General features: G+C 35.6%; 1 protein-coding gene across 4 annotated transcripts in view; it reads right to left on the bottom strand.

Annotated features, from left to right (window-relative positions):
- KIAA0825 (KIAA0825 ortholog) overlaps positions 1-22829 on the bottom strand; it is a 243686-nt gene that overhangs the window by 111868 nt on the left and 108989 nt on the right. For 3 of the 4 annotated variants that reach the window (XM_075079976.1, XM_075079977.1, XM_075079978.1), the window contains 5 exons: positions 15921-16109; positions 14111-14344; positions 12007-12415; positions 7923-8079; positions 3601-3756 (listed from right to left, as the gene is read on the bottom strand). In XM_075079976.1, the coding sequence (XP_074936077.1) occupies positions 3601-3756; positions 7923-8079; positions 12007-12415; positions 14111-14344; positions 15921-16109 (1145 nt within the window). The remainder of the gene's footprint in view (positions 1-3600; positions 3757-7922; positions 8080-12006; positions 12416-14110; positions 14345-15920; positions 16110-22829) is intronic. The other variant, XM_075079979.1, reaches the window with a different exon arrangement.

The raw sequence follows: 22829 nt of genomic DNA, 5'->3' as shown, positions 1-22829 counted from the left end.
TTTCACGAAAAACTTGGTATAGCTGGAATTCAAGATGTAACCTGTATTGTAATTAGAGTGATGGTTTACTCGTCTATTGTTTTTTAAGGCACTCCAGTCACCAGATGGTTATTATAAGCAGCAGTAAGTTGAGACAATATGAACAAATATAACGCCATATTGCTTATTTGGTAAATAAAAGCATTCTGCAATAATGGTGTGCGGACTAAAGACCACACAGAACATTCTTATGTTTACAAAACAGTAACTCCTGTGGCATAATATTAATTTTCATTGTCAGTAATGGTCAAGTAGTGACTACAATTCAACATTCTTGGGAGTAAATAATCAAAAAGTTATTGTTGTAACACTAAAATAGCATTGCATACTTTAAAAAAAAAAGCAGTAAGTCAAAACAATGGAAATAAACCTAAATAAGAATTGTAAAGTATATCTTGCAGTGCACCTTTTTCTTCTTATAGAGAGCACTTGGTTCCCTGGGAGAGCAGAATCGGTGCAATCCCTCCCCTTCTTTCCACCTTTTTTTTAATTCTCTTCCTCCTTCTAATTTAATTTTCTCCCTAGCCCTCATCTTTGGCATGCACTTAAAAGTAATGTAGAAAAATAAAGGTGAAATACAGAGTAAGAAAGGGAGACAAGGGTAGCTAAAGAAAGAATAATGTAGTGTGAAAGTGGAAAGTGAATGAAGAAATAACAGTGAACATCTGATAAACGAGAAATAAAGGAAAGAGTCAACTGAGAAGAGTGGGAGCAGAAGAACACAGGAGAGAAAACAGGTAACTGTTCTATACACTGAATTAAAAATAGATAAATAAATATGGAGTAAGAACTCGTAAAATCAAGAGGGATAAAAAGGAGAAGCTAAACAGCCAGTAGCAACAGTCATAAAAACAAATAGGAAAATTAGTAAGTACACCAGACAAAAATTCAGTCCACCAGACTGACCAGTTCTGTGAAAAAAGAAAGGATGAGTTTGAAAAAAGTCAATTCAGGAAAGGAAAATAATGTCTTTGTAGCATTTTTCTTCATTGATGCTGTTGAGGAGTTGCATAGTGTAGGCTTAATCTTATCAGACAATAGAGGAGCAGCAGCACTGGCAGAGATTGAGGTGTCAGGACAAATTGATAAAATCAAGAGCAACAAGTTACTAGGACCAGATGGTGATTATTCAAGATTTTTACAGGAATGTAAGAATGAAGTGGCTGAATTGTTAACAGAAATGACACACTTCCTAGAATCAGCTACTGAACTAGCGGTTGGAAGGTAAGAAATTTACATATCATTAATAAAAATGATAGAGTCGGTCTAAAAATAGCAGTTCAGTGGCCTTTGTTTCAGGAGCAGTAAAATTAGTAGAAATTATGATCGAGTATCTTGCAAAATTTGACACGATAGGGACAAATTAGCAGAACTTCAGAACAGAAAAGTCAACCACCCTAATATACTGCCATTTTTACAAATACCAACAAACAATACATGGAACGTTTACTACAAATTATCTTTCAGAAAGCTTTTGAAATAATTTATTTTGAGAAATCCTCTACTGAGGAAGCTAAAAGCATGTCTACACTGCGTGGTGTCAACATGCTCTTATGTTGTTATATATTATATAGCACAGTGTAACACAATCGTTCTCTGTTTAGAGCTGAACCAGCCCTCTGGACTCACAAGCAGTACTGCCATGCCTATTCCAACTGGCCCTTCTGAGAGAAAAGTTTTAAGAAGCAATACATAATTAATTCGTTGACAAAATAGATTGTGAAACCAGTAACTGGTTGGGACTTAACTATTTTTGAAAGGGTAAAATGTTAGTTGATGTATTAAAAACATATCTAGTTACAATACATTTAAAGAAAATCAAGCAACTCATCATGGATTCTAAACTCCTAAGCTTTATGGCAGTTGCCAACCAGTAAGAAGTTAATTTAAAAAGAATTAGATCCTTTGAGAGGAATAATTGTTCCTTGCCCTGGCATCTTCTACAGGCACTGGCAATAGTCTTCACAGGACACCAGCCACTGAGCTATACTGACCACTATTTTACAAATAGGCAGTCCCACATCACCACATAAATGTGCAATTCTACGGTAAAGGGAACTAAGTTATTTAATAATATTATTAAGCTCAGGAAATAAGTCTGTCACTGCCAACAACAGGGCTGGCACATGGTACTTTAAGATCCATGATCTACTCTATTTTTTCTTTTAATTTTAGGATACTTTTCTACATTCAGGTAATAGACTTCATGCCAAAAGTTTACAAAATCCAAAGCAATTTAATACGAACTATCCCTTGTCATCTGTTGATTAATAGAGCACTGCAAACCTGTCATGCAGCAGAATAATTCTGCCCTGAGTTGTCACTACTTGAAGGTCTTATTCTACCACACTATTAATGAATTGAGAATTGAGGCATGGTAAACTATTTTCTGCATTTTGAATTGGAGTAAGTGATTTTTTAGCCCCTTAAATTCTATCAATTTGATATATATATAAAGGACCTAGTGGAAGAAAAGAAGAGATACCTTTAAAGCATATTCATCTGGAGTAAGAAACCTTGTGAAATCGGTATTGATCTCCTTTTTCAGGATATTCGCACTTTTATTGCAACATGATGATGATTAAGCATTCATTAAACAAGAACGGAAAAGAGAACAAACCAAAAAACCAAAACAGATATACATTACAGCATTACCTGGTGAAATAGTCCAAAATGCTCAAAACTGGTAAAGGAGATTACATTATTTAAAAGCAGATTTGTCCTGAAAAGGGATGCCTTTCTACCACAAGTCAGTAATGTGAATTTTATGCCACTGTAATACCATTTCTTTTTAAATATTTGAAATTGAGGGGTAGAACCAAAACTGTAGATCATGGATTACGAAGACTTGAGAGACAATGGTGTAAGATTTTTTTAAGTGTCCGAGTGCTATCAGAAACTACACAGCATTTTGTGCTATGTGAATTGGTCATGCGGTGCTCTGGCAGAGATTTAAGCAACTAGATCTATCTTATTTAACAGTAAGTTAAGTAAGTAAATTATAATCCTTTGCATATCGCTAACATGGCTGAATGAAAAACATCGAAGTGGATGCTTTCATTTTCCGGTGTTTTTTTCCCCTGCTTATTCTCACTGTTCTGCTAAATCTCTGTATTTCCAAAGCACCCTTTACTGTTCAACATTTCTGTGAAAGACTCATCAGGAAGATTCTAAATGTGCACTTGGAGTTTTGCCATGATTTTTCAAAGGACTAAGACTAGCCCTATGTACCATTACACAGATGTAATAAATGTCAATGCTACCAATGGGCTTTCCTTCACTATACTGAACTAACACAGGAAGTCTAAGTAAATGCAAATTGCTCTTACATGCAATAATTCTGATAAAAGAAAAGGACAATAATGGCTTTTTTAACATCATGCTATTGTAGATGGTGCCCTCATTAGATTCCAGAGTAATAATATTCCTTTGCACTTCATCAAATGTGAACACATGTAATTAATTCTGCTTTCATAATTTCAGTCTCTGTCATTATCATGATCGTAAGAAGATCGACAAGCAAAAATTATGCTATACCCAAGGTTTCAGATTTTCACAAACCTGATCGAACACTGTTGCACAAGATTGTCTGTAGACCTGGAAAGGGTTGAAGACAGGCTGCTCTTCTCTGCCCTTCAGTGCCAAAGGCAGGCACTGACTGGAGCTGACGCCATCTTCAGAAGAATTCTCACAAGACAGCTGCTGTTTCAGATATTCCTTTTAGAAGAAAAAACAACCACAAAACAGTATGTGCCACCTAGGTTTCTAACTGAAATTCTCCTAAACTTCAACCATAACTTTGCAGTGTGCTTGACAGAAGTTCCATAAAGTAGAGAATAAGTACTCTCTTACAAAATAGAAACTTTTTTAAGAGTAACTCCATTTTACAACAGTTAATAACCTGCACATACATCCATCCAACTGAAGTAAATCAGAATAATCTAAGCTATTGTTTTGAAATTGTCATCAAATTATGTGCATCAGTTCTCATTTTATACATAGATATGTAATGTTAGGTATATGTGGGAGTGAAAAAAAATGTTTTCTATGGGCTGTTCTAATTTATGATGGCTATCATATGGCTTTTTTTACATGATAACGCGTACATGATTATTTAAAGTTATTTTTGGGATAGCATTAAATAGTTACTACCTGACTATAAATTAATGATTTGATAAACATGTTCAAACCCGTTTAAACACAGGAAATATTCTCCCACTCTTCAAAGCTCCTTTTAATTGTCTAAGCATTTCAGAGACTAAATTTATGATTTACATGGCAATTTTAGAAACTATACTGTAACAGACGCATGATTATTTTGGCCACAATCTTTTCTGTTTTCACTTCTTAAACTACTATGTAAATAAATCATCATTGCATGCCAATAAAGTGTTTTGATTAAATAGAACCATTTTACAAAGAGCTGGATAATGAAACACTAAGAAATCTATTTGCTGGAAGGACTACTGTGATTAAACAGTTTATTGTTATTAAAATGAAGACCATAATGATAGGATTGCCATAACATTGAGCAAGTACGCAAGGTGAGTCTTCATTAAGATGGGTGAATGCAAACGCTCCTCTTACTTTGAAGTACTACTGAGATGATAAAAATTTTCAGACGCAGGTGAGGGAACTTTGTGCTCCTCAGTGGGTCTTTCTAAGGGTGTAATTTCATCACCAGTTTAAGCTGACCAAACTGGGGTCTGGCCTGAAAGGCACGAGTTCCCTCCCAATCCACACAGACTGTAGCTGTTTCCCCATTGCGTTGGCACTAGCATATGTTGTGAAATCAGGCAGAAAAAAGAAAGGTTTCAGCCAGATAAGCAAGCCATGCAATTTCTCGTATTAGTACAAAGCGGGGCCTAGGACTGGGAAAGCACAAGGGCGAGAGAAAGAGCAGGACTGTCTCTCTCTGCTGGTTGCAGCTGACTGTCAGGACTGCTTCAGACAATCACAAAATCACCTAATTGTATTAAAAAAAAAAGTTATAACTTTTTTGCACTGAGACAATAGCGTAATCCAGCTGTGAAAACACACCCTAAGTCTCTCACCTAATTTTTCTCAGCCTACAAAAATGTCAGGGTTTTCTTCCCGTTCATTCATGACTTCATGCCATAACAAAGGTTTTAAAGTCGTGGTGAAGGGGGTTATTTAAAAGCTACTTCTACACATTTTACGATTTTTTGTAAAGCTACTGCCTTCCATGCACACATTTTCACCAAATCTGTAGGCAGCTCTAAAACAACCCAGCCCTGTGGGTGTCACGGAGCCAGCAGAAGCAGGTTCTGTTGGGTTTTCCGTAGAGATATTGCAAATCGCTGTCCCTGCTTGCTAGGATTTGAACTTTCCAAGTGGTACACAGCTCACCTCCCAGTAAAGGTGTTTTTCTGTCTTTGGAAGAGCGTGAATTTATGTTTTGACAAAGAGACTTATTCAACAGTGATAAATGAACTCTTTAGTATAGCACATATTGGTGACCCTCAAAGGGTCGTGTTTCGAAAATGTGAAAATAAAGAGAAATGAAATCATGTTTGTAAACGTGTGCTATATCCTCACTATCAATGACTGGGCATGAAACGAAGTAGACAATATTATTGAGCCTGTCTTCCCAGGAGAGTTGGTTTGTCTTTCGTAGCCTTTAGTCAAAAATGCTTTTAAAAATGAGTATTCTTTTCAACAAACACATGAAGTATTGTAGGCTGTTTTGAATTCTACAGTATCTATTATAGATCTGTGTAACATCGTATCTGTATTTCCAAATACAGCTTCCAAGAATCTATATCCCTTTCCCCCGTTTTTCTAAGGAAAATTATCGAGAAAAACAATTTTCTGTCTCATCATTTTGTTCTCTATTCGCACACTATTATTAAACAGTGTAGCATAAAGATCTCCAAACTAATTTTAAGAACACGATCCCTTGATAGTCCAAGGAGTCTCCAAACAAAATGATGGACCTTAGAACAATCAAGTCTATTTCTTGGTAGTCAGGCACATCAGACAGAATGGAAGCTATGAAAAATAATATTGAAAAGTGCATTGTTACAATACCATGAGAAGCATTAAAATGTTTTGTAATGGTTTCAAAGGCAATTTGAAGTAACATGGTTACGTCCTCCTGTGAGTCAAGCTGGTTGGGATTTTTTCCCTTTTTTTTTTTTTTTTTTAAAAAACAAGACAGTTTTTTCCACTGAGAAATGTTCTATATTTAACAAAGCTCTTACTAGCTGCAGAAATTCAAGGAGACACCTGGGATGTAGAAAGTCAGGCTAAAGTCCCTCTTCCACCTAATTCTCTCAGCCTCTTACCTCCTATTGGAGCTGCTCTACTTTGTATAAATAACCAAATACTCATAGGAGTCAGATCTTGGATCAGGGTCTCCACAACCTGATATGGGCATTCTACCCCTTCAGCTAGAGTATGATTCTATTTTTGACCCTAGAAGCTACAGAATGGATTTTTACAGCAATTTCTACAAGGTGAAACAAGTCCAACAGGGGAAAAGGACAAAGTTCCATGCTGGTAGCTAATGGTCTAGCAGTTTGGGGAGTTCATTTGGATGTGGGAGATGCAGATTTAATTCCCTGGTCTAAACCAGGCAGAATAAAGATTTGAGCCTGCGTATCCTGTCCCCTAGGTGACTGCCCTAACTACTGGGTTGTATGCTATTTTTGGAGGTCTTGCTCATCATCTTTTCCTCACTCTGTTATACGTAGAGTAATCCTGAATGTGCTCCAGGTGAAAAGGTTTTGTTTGAACTGTATTACAGTAATAATTTTCATTTCACTTCCTGAACCATTTAATTGTTTGAGATGAAATTTGAAAAGATTCTGTATTGTATTAATATTAGGTTGCCATCTCTACATACATGCTTACATTGCTTCTGAAGCTTCCAAATGCAGATGCACAAAGCTTGCTTTTAAGTCTATACTTAGGAACTAAACAGTTGATCTGATTTTCAGAAGCACAGTGCCAGTACCGTGAGCACTCTATTGCCTTCATACAGACAGAGATGCCTAATCGTTGGGGTTTTATTTTTTGCTATCCTATTTTTTAAAAAGAAAAATCTTGGCCTATGCTTATATTTGCATTATTTTGCATTTTATTATAAACACTTCTGTACACTTGTAATGGTCTTAACAGCACCTGCTTATGCATTCAAGGAATAGTAATTTAGTAATTAAATCTAATAAACAGAACTTTCTTAATTAAGCTGTGTAGATCTGTGTTATCATACAATTTAAACAAACCTGTGTTTATTTCAGTGCATAAAATCAGAATGCTTTTGGTAACTTGAGGCAATTTAGTACAGCCTCAGAAATGAGATAATTCTTTCACATTGCCCAAATTCCGTGTGCAGCAAACAAATCTGAATTTGTTTACTGTAATTTTGAAAGCACTTTAACTGAACAGAGCTATCTAGATTAAGTAACATTTTCAGGTGGATTCATTTACTTCCTCAGTAGAGCCATAGTGTGCGTTTGTTTGTTTTTAAATCGGGAGAATTGATTTATCATATTTAATTTTACTTCCTGTAACAGTCAATTTTTCAATAGCCTTGCTAATTTTTTGTTTAAATTTTATTTTACTGTGTTCAAACTCCTAAAATGTATCTATGGTCTACAATATGAATCTGAAGGCAGTTTATGAGCCATACTACTGTTTAAGTACATAAATAAAATCTACATTGTTTCCCATAAAGTAATCTTTTCTGTACAAATGCAGAAAAGCCTAAACTGAATGGATTCTATTACAATACAATATAGGATTTCATATTGACTTTAAGAAGCATTATCACCTCCTTGACTAACCCTTAGCTGCCAGCAGACGCTGCCTCAGGCCAGTACACACCTAATTGCTCGGTAAAAAGGCCGTTTCCCTACCTCATTGAGCCGGATGATGTGATAAATTTGCCTCAGGTACTCGCTGCCACCTGGTTTGTGGCAGATATCCAGGACCATCATGTTTATTTTCTGCTCAGTGAATCCAAGTGCAGTACCTCCTTCCTCTAATGTTGCACCTTCTACTGTGACTGAGGCACTAGAATATAGAAAAGACACAAATATTCTTAAGTTAAATTTCTAAAAAAAATAAAAATATTAATAAAAAGTCACCTAAAATTACATGTTAAAATAACTTCCGAAGATTTGACTTGCACAAAACAAAGGTTGCTGTATATACATCTCCAAAGCCTTTATACAAACACATAATAAATGCTAAATAATGTTTTTTATTATAAAAAATTTAATTATTTTAATCTGAAAGATGAAAACATAAAACATTCTTTACTCTGAGGACATACACAAAGCAAATATTTTTTTATTTTCTTTCCACTAGAGAAGTATCTTTGCTACTAGAAATGGCATTTGCATGCAATCTTTTGTACATTTTTCTTTGCCCGTCTCCGCACAGATTAAAGCCTAATTAACATGTCAGAAAGGTAGCCATTACTCTAAGTATAGGTTAGAAGTTTTAAACTGAAGTCTTTTTCTTCCCACTGGTATGGTGGCAACCATTTCAAACGTACCTATTTGCCACTTGTTGCACTTTTTGCCCTGTACTGTTTCTTGTTTTCCTTCTTAAAAGCATTTGTGTGAAACTGCTACCAAAAAATCTGACGGAGGGAGGCCCAGATGACTTGTAGGAAGCATTCCAAACTCTGACCGCTGTCAGACTCCTCTCTCTGCACGCAAACGTAAGCCACCAGCTCTGTACTTGCACAGTACTGTATGTTGATAAAGTATTACAAAATAAAGTACTAAAATTAATTCTTTTCGTCAAATACTAGAGCTGCAACAGAGATCTATGTTGGCACCTTGGCACAGATGTGTCAAGAACTTGAAAAACCAACAAGGATATATTATCTCCTCTACAGTCATTACTGGATTAATTTAAAATCTACCAAAGGAGGATTCTGAATTTAAAAAAAAAAAAGAGCATTATTTTAATTTTTTAGAAGCAAAACCAAAAAACCCAAAAATACTTTGGTGCTCAGCTGTAAGCTGCAGTTTACTGTTGAAAATGTGTCGAGATTATGAAGTTAGCTCTGCTGAAAGTTGCTGTTTGACCTGCAGGCTCACTTAAATACTACACAGCTGCTGGACATTAAAGCTGATATTGCTTCCACATGCAGCTTCAGAACGTCCTACAGAGTAAATAGTTTCAGAATACAAACTATAATATTGTTCTTTTCTGAATGGAAGTGAGCGATACTCTGTTGTTATGGTGTATTTTACAGAAAAGCTTCGAAGAAATTGATCTTCAAAATTAAAGCGCAGTTTAAGGTTGATCTTTCAATGCCACATACAGACACAACCTGAATTTCTTGTCAAACTTCTCAGTGACTGACATTGAAAAAGTTGAGGACCTCTGACAAAGGAGTGTATCGGTGTCAGCGCCCAAATTGTATCCTTTCCTGTCCGTCACTGTGCAGGTGAAGCAGATGATTGGATTCAGTCAGTGCTATGATTAATGAGTTCCTCTCTGGATTTGGGACTGCCTATCAATCATGTCATTAGGAAGAATGTGCCCTGAAAGAGGCAGACCTCAGCCAAGGAATAACTGCATTCATCTTAATCTGTATATGCACCCAGCCAGCCAAGTCAGGGTCACCATGATGAAAAACAATAATCTTCAACTCGACAAATTACTTTGCAAAGACAGACATTCCTTTTCTTCTCGGGACGTGTGTTCTTCAGAATCTAACGTGACTGTTTACAGCCCTGGTGCTACCGTAAAGTGAAGGTTATTTTAATGAATAGTAATGCTTTCAGGCAGTACACAAGACAGGCAATGCATACAACTGCCACTTTCAGAACCTCTCACTGAACTTTTTTTTTTTTTAACTTTCCTAAAAACTTAAATTTGTATGCCACAATGGAAGAACCTATATAATATTTAGACTTTTTATGTAGCTAGCAGTCCTGATAACAATACCAGAACACACAATCAAGCAAGATTTTTGCTTGTAAAAACCCAGTGCACTTCAAAGATGTTTCCACAATGGTGTAAGTGAATACCAAATAAATTTTTTAAATGTATGGGTTTTATTTTCTTCCATAAACTGTATCTATTAAAAGACTATAAACATTTGTAAATATGACTGTATATAAACGCATGTGCTGTTACCCACAAAATCCTTCAATTATGAAAATGTTATACAGAACATAATTTTACACCAACTTAGATTTTCAGATATAATAATTCCTACTTCAAAAAAATCACATAAACATCACAAGTCTCCTCTTGAAAGATCTGCTTCTAGTTTAACAATTATGTTACTGCTACTTAGTTTAACTGATATTTGAATTTCAGCTTTAATATATGAGTTTTATAATAAATTTTATAATTTGCATTTATTAGATTTTATCTTTACATTGCATATCTCAGCTATTTATTAACTAGATTATTACTTTCCCAGAAATTGACTAATGATATTTAAATATACAATGGAAAAATAACATTTATGCTAGACTTCTGTTGCAGAAATCCCACTGAATTATGGGGACTTGGTTTCATAATTGCATCACATAACTACTCACTCCGAGAGCAGATAACATGTTCTTCAGTTTGTTAAGCTTAAAATTTGGAGCCTGAGTCACAAACTAGTTCTCACTTTGGTTGACACTGTACACATACAGAAAACATTTTCTCACATTCATTTCCCACAGTCTGATACTTGATGGAGAATACAGCATTTTTGTGGTACATTAGAAATGAAAATAGTGTAGTATATTAATTTAAAATTTTCAGCTTCAGGAAGTGCAAGTACTGAAGTTTTAATTTTTAGAGGTGTTCCACAATATTCGCTTACTCTGCATTTGTAGTTTTTAGGAAACACCTATTGTCTCAGTGACATTAGAAACTGTATTATGGAACCATTCTGTTAAGTATCCATTTACACATTATCATTATGGGTTTTTTATTCTATGACTCTTTCAGTTACTGGCATCTGGCTTCAATCTTTTAATCACTGCATTAGAGGTTGTAAATTAGTATTAAATGGAAATGTAAAGATTAGAAAGGTCAATGTCAATGAGCCTTCGTGTGACACTATTACTGCTTAGTGCTACTCATGCTGAATGACTACTTGCAGAAACAGGATACTGTCCCTTAAAGCACGAAAGTCTGTTCACTGGTATCGGTGATTCCAACCTACAATCATCCTTTGTTTATATGGACAATTACTGTCAGGATAGCAACGACTGCACCCTGGAAGAACATTAATTAAAAAAAAGCAATCTTCCAGTAGTTAACAATTTACTTCAGTAAGTCATGTAACTCCAATAAATCTAATATTGGAAATCTGATGAATAGTATTTTTACAGAATGGTACACTTTTTCAACATTAAAACAGACTGGACTAGGAACACATTGACATGTACACAATTCCCTGAAAAATCATTGTAAGGACTTAAAACCCTTGGACCTTAATGTCAAATCTACAGGGAAGGTTGATATTTCCTCAGAAAGGCACAGCAGGGTGCTCTCCTTGTCCTGTTTTGATATATCCTACTTGCCCTCAGGGCTTGTTATGTTTTAAAATGAAGTATGCTTACTTTTTAATCACAGATGAACACTGAAAGCTTTTCATAGTCCCACTTAATTTAATCACCATAGCAAAATTAATTTACAAATACACTGCGGTACCTTCTAGTCAGCGTACCTGTTCACATTCTGAAGACGCACCAACTAAATTGTCCACATTTTTGGATCATCACAAAAATATTAAATATCTAGGTACTATGAAAACACCGTTCCAAGGAAACAACCAAGGTTTACTCTTTCGACATTGCAATTGAGTTGCAAAAACATACTATAAAGCCATCAATATTAAGAACTAATCCATTTTATGTAAGATCACTGTTCATCTTTTTTTTTTTTTAATTGAATAATAGCCATAAACATGCCCATAATCCAGTAAAATAAGGAACAAAAAACAGCACTTGAAAAATACTACGTTCTTACCAGTCTGTGCTCAATTTTCTTGCCTTCAGCAACTGGCTTTCAATCCAGTTTGGTCTTTGCTGTTCAATGCTTTGTATAACCTTCTGGGTCACTTGCTTAGGACCACTTTTCTGTTTTCCCATAATACTTTCTAAGCACACACGAACTAAACTGAGTTTTTCTTTGCTCCATCTGTCAAGTGTTGCACCTGTTAAAAGTTCTGCAGAATTTCCATCCTCAAATATCCGACATATAATTACAATCAAGTTCCAGACAAGCAGACCAGCTTTCTTCAATTCAGCAAAGTTTCTTGACATTTTTCTCTCAGCCAGAAAAAAGAAGTACTTAATTGGGGGAGGCAAACATGCAATCACTGTAGGTAACTTGCTGATTACAATAGATACTGCCTGAGCTGCAAGCCTTGTGAAGCCTTAAAAAAGAAAGAAAAGAAGATATGATTAACATTAACATTCTAGTTCTATCACAGCATGCTTCTGAATGTTGTATGATAATTTCTAACTTTCTTTTGTACTGAAAATGGGACACTGTAGCTTGACTTCTATTGTGCTTCCTCCACATAAATCCCACAAAATCTAAACACTAACATGAATTATAAACAGAGAACCTACAAAATTTAGAATCAGACTGTGACTCTCTTAATAATTAGGCCTGCTGTGCACAGTTATTACAGAATAAATGAAAAAGACAACACCCAGGTATTCTGAATGGTAAAAAAGTTGTCTTCAAAATTGTAGTGTAATATTTTTTCACATCATGAGCAGAGCGTTGCACTAAGTGTCTCAGGATATTGCATATATTCATAATCTTTCATTTTCTATCAATCCCTTTCTATCTTCAAACCTTCAAAAATTCAGTTTATCAACTTTCATATAAGCATTCACACTATAGAGCACTGCATTTTAAACATTCCAGATATTAAAAGTAGCTATAGAAGTAACTACAGGAAACATGGTGCTCAAAACCCACAACATATCTAAAATGAAAAAATACACCAAAAGGTGATCCACAATGCAGAGTCAAGATTTAAAAAAATCCACGTAAATAAAACCCCCAAAACCCAAGAAAACCCCTGACACATTGCACCTCAATTCTCAACTTGTTTAATAAAAAAAAAACCAACCCAAAGTCAGACCTGCTCTAGGTGTCAGCCAATTTAATTTGCCACTAAGTCTGAGCCTTACCTCTCAGCTTGAGTATCAGTTCAGGCTTAGCGATAGCCTAGACTAGCCATACAACTTCCAGATTAAACTGAGATTGCAGTGAGCACACTGCTGCATAAATGTGCCTCAAGATGCTGAAAAGAAAATATACACAAAGAAAGAATGGACTGATACCCTGGCTTGGCCACAATCTACATTATTCAAAACTTCTTGCCAGAATATATTCTGAATATAATTCTGAAGATAATTAGATAATATTTTCGTGGCCATAAATTCATGGTGAAATGTTTCCAGAAGTTGGCCTTTTGAAGTGATGGAGGTTTTAGGCACTGTAAGCTATGAAGACACATACCAGAACTCATCCTTACATCCAACCACCTTCAAAACACCTCCTATTACATATATTATTTCTCTTTCTTCAGTAAGTATTTCAGCAACGAAGCAGGAGCAAACTCCATACCAGTTTCAGTGGTATTCAAACATAAATTGCTCTTGTAAAGATGAGGTGAATAAGTTGCTATCATTTCAGACAACACTGCGTATTGAAATTTAAACAGTCCTGACCTAAAAGATGATAACTAAGAAAAGAACTGGTTACAGCCATTAAGACAAGAGCACAGATATTATGCTTTACCCTGCCTGGAATCCCACCTTACTACTGTCAGACGCTAAAAACATTTTCAGTGCTATTGTTATCAGTACCATAATACTGATTATTTTAAAAAGCTTGTTTGTGTATGCATGGGTGTAAGCCTCAAGAAAGACACACTGAATTTTAATGCTAAGTACTTAAAAAAAACCACAGGTTGCTTGGAAATTGTTTTGTTCATTGTCAAACTGCAATGCTCATGAATTATAACCGCTCAATTTTGACATGTACTCATTAAGGGGGTAACATGCTTTTATGACAAATTTACAAAAAAAAAAGTATAAATTTCACCCACATTTCCCAGATTCTTTTCTCTTCATTTCCCGAGGAGTGTAATTCCATTCCTTTGGAACTGTTTTCAGTAAACTTTCAGGAACTATTTGCTTGTGCTGGTACGTTCCATAGTTTTCTGTTGCCTCCCATGAATGCATCAAAGAAATTATCTGCTTCACTATACCCTTGACTGAATTAATCAAAGTCAACTTCAAACATCTGATAACCTCTGGCTCCGACTCACCACAACTGAAAACTTCAGAAGGAAGAATTATTAAATATTCAGTAAGTGTAGTCATTTGTGTAAAACTGTTTCAGAAAGAAGTGTTTCAGAATTCTTATGGAAAGTAAAGTAAAAACATTATGACTCATAATAACTTAGACCTATTGGTCTGTTACAAGTTAAAGAGGGTATAAAGGAAAAACAATGCAGCGTCTTGTACCATATCAATACAGTATTGACAAAAATACAATTTGATTTATTTCCTTCAGCCTCATTTTCCATTAATACCTTTCTAAAAATGTAATTTAAGCTGACTGATGTCTTCCTTTTTGTATGGAGTACATTCAATTACTTTGTAGACATCAATGAGGCAAAGAGGTATACCTATGTTTTTCTAATTCCTTGTCTTGATAGTAGTAATGAGGTTGTGTTTATTAGATACTCAAACTGTTACACTAACGGCAAGGGGAAAAAGGATGTTTTGGAAACAGAAATGCATACAAATAATAGTCATCAACAGAGACATAGCATGTTATCAGAGACTGCCTGTTGAAATTAGACCACCCTAAATACAGCTATGGACATAACAAGTATCAATCTTCTCCACATTCTTAATCCACAGAGGACTGCGGTCTCTCCATTGCCGTCGAGCAGCAGTTGTCAGGTAGAGTGCTGCAGCATGTGTCAGAGAGGTCTTTTGACACGTTAGTCCTTTGCTCACACTTTGGCTTGTCCCTACTTTTTGCTGATCTAAGTTTTATTCTTCTCTGTATGGCCTTTCTGGAAACTTCCATACAATATAACTCTATTTTTCTTCCTCTTACACCTTAGACCTCTACTTTTTGCAATTCCAGTTTTCTCTGAGGTGTACCTGAGCACTTTTACCACCGTTGCTTTCTATTTTGTGATGTTCATAACCCTCTTAAAGGTGACCCCTGAGGTCCCTTCCAACCTGTGATTCTGTGATTTTGTGATTCTTACATTCTCCCATTTTCTTTCTTTCTTTTCTTTGGAGCTCTCTGGCATTTTAGCTGTCACTTGCAAGATCACCCTTCTAAACCTCACGTCTCTTTTCTGGTTGAATACCAGTTTTCCTTAAGGGCACTACTAGTTGCTCTAATTGTGAGTACGGCTCTCCCTCTCCATGGAAAATTAGGAGCCTGTCTGCCTGTTGACACCAGAGTCCGTAGGCCCATCCGACTACGTCCCCCTCAGTCGAAGTCCTTCCTTTTCTACTTCCAGTCTCCTTTAACCATTTCTTGCTCTTAAATCTTGGCAAAGGTCTGGAGCTATTAAATGCACAGAGACAAAGGACCTGCATTGGTAAAGAGACACAGAAGCTATCTGCTGCCAGCCTGCTGGTAGGACAGACACTTAAGGAAATCAGCGTCCAGGCAGACCACACCACTCCGTAACCTCTGCTTTCTTCAAAATTTTCACCACTCCTACGGTGACCTGATTGCTCAAAACACTTCAATTAAGCTATAGTTTTGAAGTAAACTTCATTCATTTAATCTGATTTATTAAAGTAAAAACAATATGCACTACATGTCTGAAAACTGACAAGGTTTAACATCAGATTTTAAATACTTATTAATAAATTAAATACCTGTCATATTGCATAAGCAATTCCACAGCTGCTCTTTTTCCATGTACGTCTCAAAAGCAATGCCAAGAGATTTGGGTGATAAAGTGCAGTAAGACAATACTGTGAAGATTGTTTCAATCAGAGTAGGCTGTTTGTTATTTATCTGTTCTAAGAGAGAACATTGTTCATCATGATTCAATACTCCATTTCCTTCAAAATAAACAAAAACATGGTTACAATAATTTCCAAGTAATTCAAGTTCACAGTAACAGACAGTATTAATCAAAACAAACTGCAAACTGTATGTGTATAATATTTCAAACAATAATAATACTTACAGATACTGAAACCTGATCTTCGTCTGCATAATGACATTCGACTGTCTGCCTGAATTATATGTAGCCATTTAAAAAAAGACTCAAGCATGTTTACAAACTATGGAATATCCCTATTTAATTCAAAATGCATTCCGTATATAATTGGAATTTGATTACTTACTAAATATTATCCAGAAGTAAATTGTACCTCTTCTGTCGAATCACAGTCCAAAAGTTATTATGGCTTTACTCCTCTTACCAACATATTAGTCGTGAAATAATAAGAACTCTATTTAGTTATATAAAATAAAGTAGCAGCTGCATACTCCCCAAAATGAGTTGGCTTTGTTTTTCAGCATAAGATGAAACTGGGAAGAAATCAGTTCTGCAAGACAAAGCCTCTTAGCCCTGCTAAGATACAGATACCTATGTTTTCAAAGACAACTAGTGATTTTCATGGAGTGGTAACAGCTTACATAACATGTATTTCTAAATGTGTTTCATAATCATTGTAAAGCATTCTCCCAGCCAAAAGATAATGATGTGTTTAAACCTCTTTGAACAAATGCAACTCAATGGCTTTGACTTGTGTTAATGTCAAAGACCTCAGCTTCCCCACCTATTTGTGGAATATGCTTTTGATGTTAACAATCATAACAAATCACCAAAGCCAGAACCAATTAAACACTTTTTATTATATATTTCGAGTTTGCAAACATGAAAGTTTCTGTAAAACTGATTTAGATAAAATTATACTTGAAAATGTCATTGTTTTTTGCCAGTTTGGCTGCCCTTACCTTTAGCAACCTCTGCAGGAGAAAGATGGGAGAGACTAAATTTCTAGGCTGTGTTTTTCTAGTGGTTCAAGCAACCTTCGAAATCTACCACAGTGGAAAACTGTTGCTCTTCACCCAGCTCTGAATGACTTGAGAATGTTGTAAAATTTAAAAAAACCTCATTTTACTCTCTGAATTTCTACAATTTAATTCACACTTTCTTGTAAACCATTCAGTCTGTGTAGTGTGAAACCTTAACAGAAACAGCCTATAGGATGTAGAAGCTGAAAAACAAGACCAGTGATTTCAGAACCAACAAGCTGTGGTTTTTCTCCCCAAGGCAGGAGACAGATCAGCAATAAGAATTTTTTTACTCAGCTTTTTTTCCTATGAGTCGAGTGAGCTGGCATATTTTGCTGAGACACCTTCCAGTGCCAGATGCTTCTGAGTGAAAAATCAAGTGGATTCTACTAATTCACTCAAACCAGTAATACATCCTCTAACATCGATATGACAAAGAAAGAACCAAGAAAGCAGAAAAAGCAGTTCAAAAAAACAAAAACCCAGATGTATTAAAATTGTGAGATGAAAATTTGAATCGAACTTTGGTTATACTGCTACAAGTATTCCCTTTAAAATTAATTCAACCAACTTCTAGGGAGGAGGGTTTGCTGAGACTTTAAGTACTATGTAAACCATCTTTGCAGAACATGATGGGAAATTGCTTTGTTTAAAGGGCTTGTGACTTGAAATTAAGCTTAAATTTGCTGTATGGTAGTCCCACATGGAAAGTTTGAGTCAACTTATCAATAACTTTTCTAACCAACTTAGTGCTACAATAAATTTAGACAAATTGAAATAAATATAAAAGAATTCTGCAGGGGTTTATACATATATCTTTATTAACTAGTGTATAGTGTAAGTCTTGTGCTTTTAAGCAGAGATCTTCAGGAATCCCCCGGGAAACCATTCTGAGGCTAAACATAACAGGATATGTAGCTTTCATCAGCTTTTTCTTGTTTTACCCTGAAGTAGATGCCGCTCTTGTTGTAAGAATAGCTGACCCTTCAAAGCTCAGGTTGAAATGAGTTTTCTGACTGATAAACTGGCATGGATCATAGAATCATAGAATAGCTTGGGTTGGAAGGGGCCTTAAATGATAATGTCAGTTGGTTGAAAGGTTTACCTAGTTGATCAGTATAGCTGGTTAAATATTATGAAGTAGGAGTCTACAGAAAGATATGTAGATTTCTCTTGCCTTAGAATTTTTCTTTAACGTTTATTAGCTCACCTGTCATAACATTAAATATTCATCTTAGTTTGAACTCCAATGCAGCCTTCTTGTTAATCATCACATAAGAACAGTATTTATATGATAGGCATCATACTTATTGCCCACTGATGCTTCCCTCTATAGATTTCTCTTTTCCCACTCACTGCATTTGTACATCAAAAGCTAATCTGTGAAGGGAATCTAAAGCTCCTATAGGTAACTCAAAGATGATTCTTTGTCATTTTAGCAGGACTAACATCCATACATAAATATGGCTATATACTTATCTTAGGTACCTGTTAATGAAAATCTGCTATTTGTTATTTCCATATAGCATAGTGTTCCATACGCACGGAGGATGCCAAAATATATAAAAATATTATTATTAATAAATACCTTTGAAAGAAAATTATGCTATCTGGTGAATAACAGCTATGGCCTAACCAGTCACAATGAATCATTCTTCCTATGACAAAATAATGGACTTAACCTCTTGGGATAGTACCATGTATTTTAAAAACATATCTTCAGAGAGGCAGACTTACAAGCGTAATTTATCCATATTTCTTTCTTACCGATAGAAATACCTCCAAGTAACTTGCTGACATTATCACACTCATCCAGCTCTTATCTGCTACTGGTTCAGCCATGAAATGAATCTTACTGAATTTAGAAAATCTTCTGTTATTGACTCTAGACTTCCCCTTCTCTAGTGAATCCTTAAAAGATAGACAAGCTATAAGCAGTTATGCTGCATTTTTTGACCAAAAGAGGAAGTCAAATTTATACAGGCTGTTTCATTTAGGAAGAGAAAGGGAAGATGGAGAAAGCTATACCTGATAGAGTTCTTTTATTTGTGAAGACCATAAAACTTCTGCTTTTTTTTTTTTAATAGTTTAAATCACAGCAGCTGATGAGGATATAAATAATGCAAAAAGTATATATTTTATTTGCTTATAGAACCCACTCTTTCAGCAGGCACTCTGCACTACTTGCTTCTTTGCACTATATTCTCAGTGCTGCTTCTGTCACTGGACCCTCTGTTCTTTTTCTGTATCTGTTCTAGTAGAACTCTCACAGAGCTGCTCCTCTCCAATGCAATCATTCTCTACTCAGTCTTGACAGCTAGAATCTATTGTAACTTTGAATATGACTTCATTTTGGCAGAAAAAACCCATTATTTTAGGTTTTAATTCCAAACATAACTTTTAGATCTTATTACTTCTATCCTGAATGAAATGCAGATCGTAACCCTACCCATTTCAGTTTAGCAAAACCCAAATAATAATCTGCCCTGTATTAGCTGCTACCTGTGGATCCAATGAATCCTAAATTTGTGACAACTAAAAAGCTCAACACAAGACAAAAAGACTTTAAAAAGCTTTATATCATCTATGATTCTCAGCAGGGCTCTATTACAGTACAAATGGAAATTCCTATTTGATATTTCAGAAACTCCATAAAATCTGTTTACTGTTTTCTTTAGCTTATCACTGGAAAGTCATCAAAAGGAATAAGATATCTGAATAAGGTCCCTTTTCTATTGATCTTCCAGGTAGAAGTACTTCATGTCAGCAAACCCTCCTACCATTTTACCACATTGGTTATGCAGGTGCGGTGTCCAGTAAGTGGTCAGATGGATATTTTGAGGAGATGCCACTTTTAAAATAATTTTCTGATCTTTTGTTGTTAGGCTACCACAATACAGTTTGCTCTCATAAAGAAGGCTAAGAAAACCTTCAGGTGTTCTGGAGTCTGTACCCACAAGCCTCATCCTGGCTGATCCACAAGTATCTGGAGCTGCACAAGCTAATGAATTCCTCTAAGACACTTAACGCTGCTCTCCTAATGAGGGCAGTGTTGCAGATTAGCCCCCAAGTTTTGTCAAAAAACCTGCAAGACCCTACTTCCCCCAAACTGTTTGTGGTTGAACCACAGGACTAGCACAGCTGATAGTTCTTCCAGTTGCCTGGTAGAATGTGTCTCAGGATTATTAAATATAGGAGTTATTAGAAGGGAGTACAAAAATAATGACCTTCAAGTACTTGACATACAAGTTTTGAATTGTTATACAGATTTAGCCAATGCCAGGATTTTAATGGAGATTGTAATTTAATTAAGGAATGTACACTTCCTTTTGTAATAACTCACTACTGTCACTAAAAGTTCGGTCTGATTCCTAAGTGAGGCCAGTAGTAAAGTTACCTCCTTTCGCTGTTCTTTTAGGGTAACTTTAAAAAATCAGTGCTATTTAAATGCCAAAAATTTAATTAATTCAATTAAATTCACTTAAAATTAAAGTAGTGCTTAAAATTTACCTTAAAATGGCACATTATGTATTGTGGCAGTAAAAGAGTTACTTCACAAGGGGCAAAGAATTGGAGAGGGGAAAAAAATTATTTCCATTCTACAAATATATTTTCAAGTAATTTCTCTTGCCAGAAATCAGTTTATAAAAGCACAGTCTTAGAAAACTCTTCGATCTACTCGTGCCTGTGGAGTTGGCACCAACTGCACCACGCTTTTATTTTCTCAGTGGAAATCCTCCCTTCCCCACCCTGCTTCTCTGTGCGAGGTAAATGGTCTCCTTTTGAAGCAACTCACATTTCTTTGGGTCCAATTTCAGATTTGTAGCCTTAAACTTATCACAGAACATTTGCAAATGTTACTATCAGTTCCTATTTCAAAGTTTTAATGGGGACCAGGATATCACCTAGGCTACACAATACTCTTTTCCATTAGCCTCTCAAATATGCACTGTGCAAGCCAAAAACATTAGGTGAAACTGCCAATGGCCTTGCCCTGCTGTGAAAGCATTTTTCTTCCAGTTTATCTCCACATGCCAGTATTCACTTTAAAGTTGTGTGCAGAAAATGAAATTAAATCTCTGCAGCAACTGGAGTCTCATGTATTCATTGTAATGAATAAGATGCTTCTTAAAAGGAATTAATTGTTTTTTCTATTGTACATCATTAACTTGGTGCTATCATCTCCTCTTAAACAAAAGTATGTATGAGGACCAAGAACGGATTGAAGGCCTCGATGCGCCTTGTTGATGATTTCTCAGGTGCCTCTTTCTTATCTGCTATTGGTAAACGGTGAGGTGTCTGCTGATGTTGGTATTAATCCTGTGCTGGGCCAGTGTAATTCAATAAAGCTATTGCTTTTTGCTTTATTATGTAAAGAATAATTCCTGGTTCCTGGAAATAAAGAGTCTCAAACAAGAAGTCACAGGCTGTTCTGCTGCCATACTGTGCATTTAGAGCAAATCTAGCACAAATTCTCAGAGTTCACTTTCACCCTTCCCGTTTTCATAGCAGCATCTGCTGGATTCAGTAACTCCTATTAGGCAAGCATCACTTTCTTTGTTCCTCTATTATTTGTTAGTTGTCAAAATAATGCATTTCTGTTTCATGTCCATAGGTGGTGAAGCAATTCTGGTAAAAAATTCCACCAAGAAAATTGCAAAACAGTTTGTTTTGTCAGAAAATTAACAGAGTACCAGCTACCTTCGCTATTTTCCTCTGCAAAGGCACAGCAAAGGCCCTAGACCCTTCACTCACTCAAGAACATGTCTCAGAAGAAATTTTCTGAATGTTGGATCTATAGAAAACGACTCGGATAATATCGCACTGTAATTAACTGCAATTCAGTAAACCTAGGTTATTTAGACTTGTAGTTTAAATTGTAGAGGTCCAATATGCGAATAGTACTGGGGGTAAAATAAAAATGTGAGAAGGCTTTTCCTGTTCCAAAAATTCTTATCATCTAGTTAAACACCAGGGACTTTTGATATCACTGGGACAAATAATTCAAGAACTATGGTACACTTAGCTTTTTATCTGTTTTCATGTACATATTACACATTGCAAAATTTTACTGTGGATGAGTACATGATTCTGTAAGCCTTTTATCCTTCTGAACACCAGAATCCCAAACTGACATTGCTAATACTGCGGTATAGCTTATTAGTCCAACTTTCCTTGTACTAATATGTAAGAGCTCACATAATAAAGAAAATTCAGCTTATATAGCATCAGAGAGCTGCTGTGTAGGAGAAGGAATAAAGAATACAATCATTTTATGATTAGATAATTAACCCTATTGTAATTAATTTAGACAATATGGATCATTGCAAGTTTCAGCTTTATCTGAACTGAAAGTTTATTCGTACCAATATTGTACCTACATTAATTAAGCCTGTGTAAATAGCACATTTTCTAATTCAAAGTAGCATGTATTTCCTTGAAGCTTAAGGGGCTGGTCAGTCAATAGATTAATACATTCCGTCACTTAATACCTCTGATAATTTAAGCTGCTAGTAAAATTCAATACTGGATAACACTAGGGTAAGAATATGATCCTGATCAAACATTTGTCAGTCTTTGTACAAGACGACAGGTATTTGAATAGGCAAGTGGATGCAGTGCAGCTCTCAATAAGACACATGACAGAAGCGGAAGCAACGTTGTACCCCTGACAAATGTTAGACCACTTCAAAATGACAGAAGTAAATTATGTTATATCTAATGCTATGTGGACCTAATAGTTTTTTTGATAAGTA

This window comes from Phalacrocorax aristotelis, chromosome Z (assembly GCF_949628215.1).
Source record: "Phalacrocorax aristotelis chromosome Z, bGulAri2.1, whole genome shotgun sequence".
In the NCBI taxonomy this organism is placed as follows: Eukaryota; Metazoa; Chordata; class Aves; order Suliformes; family Phalacrocoracidae; genus Phalacrocorax; species Phalacrocorax aristotelis.
Note: the sequence above shows the minus strand (reverse complement) of the source record. Positions and strands in the feature narration are given on the sequence as shown.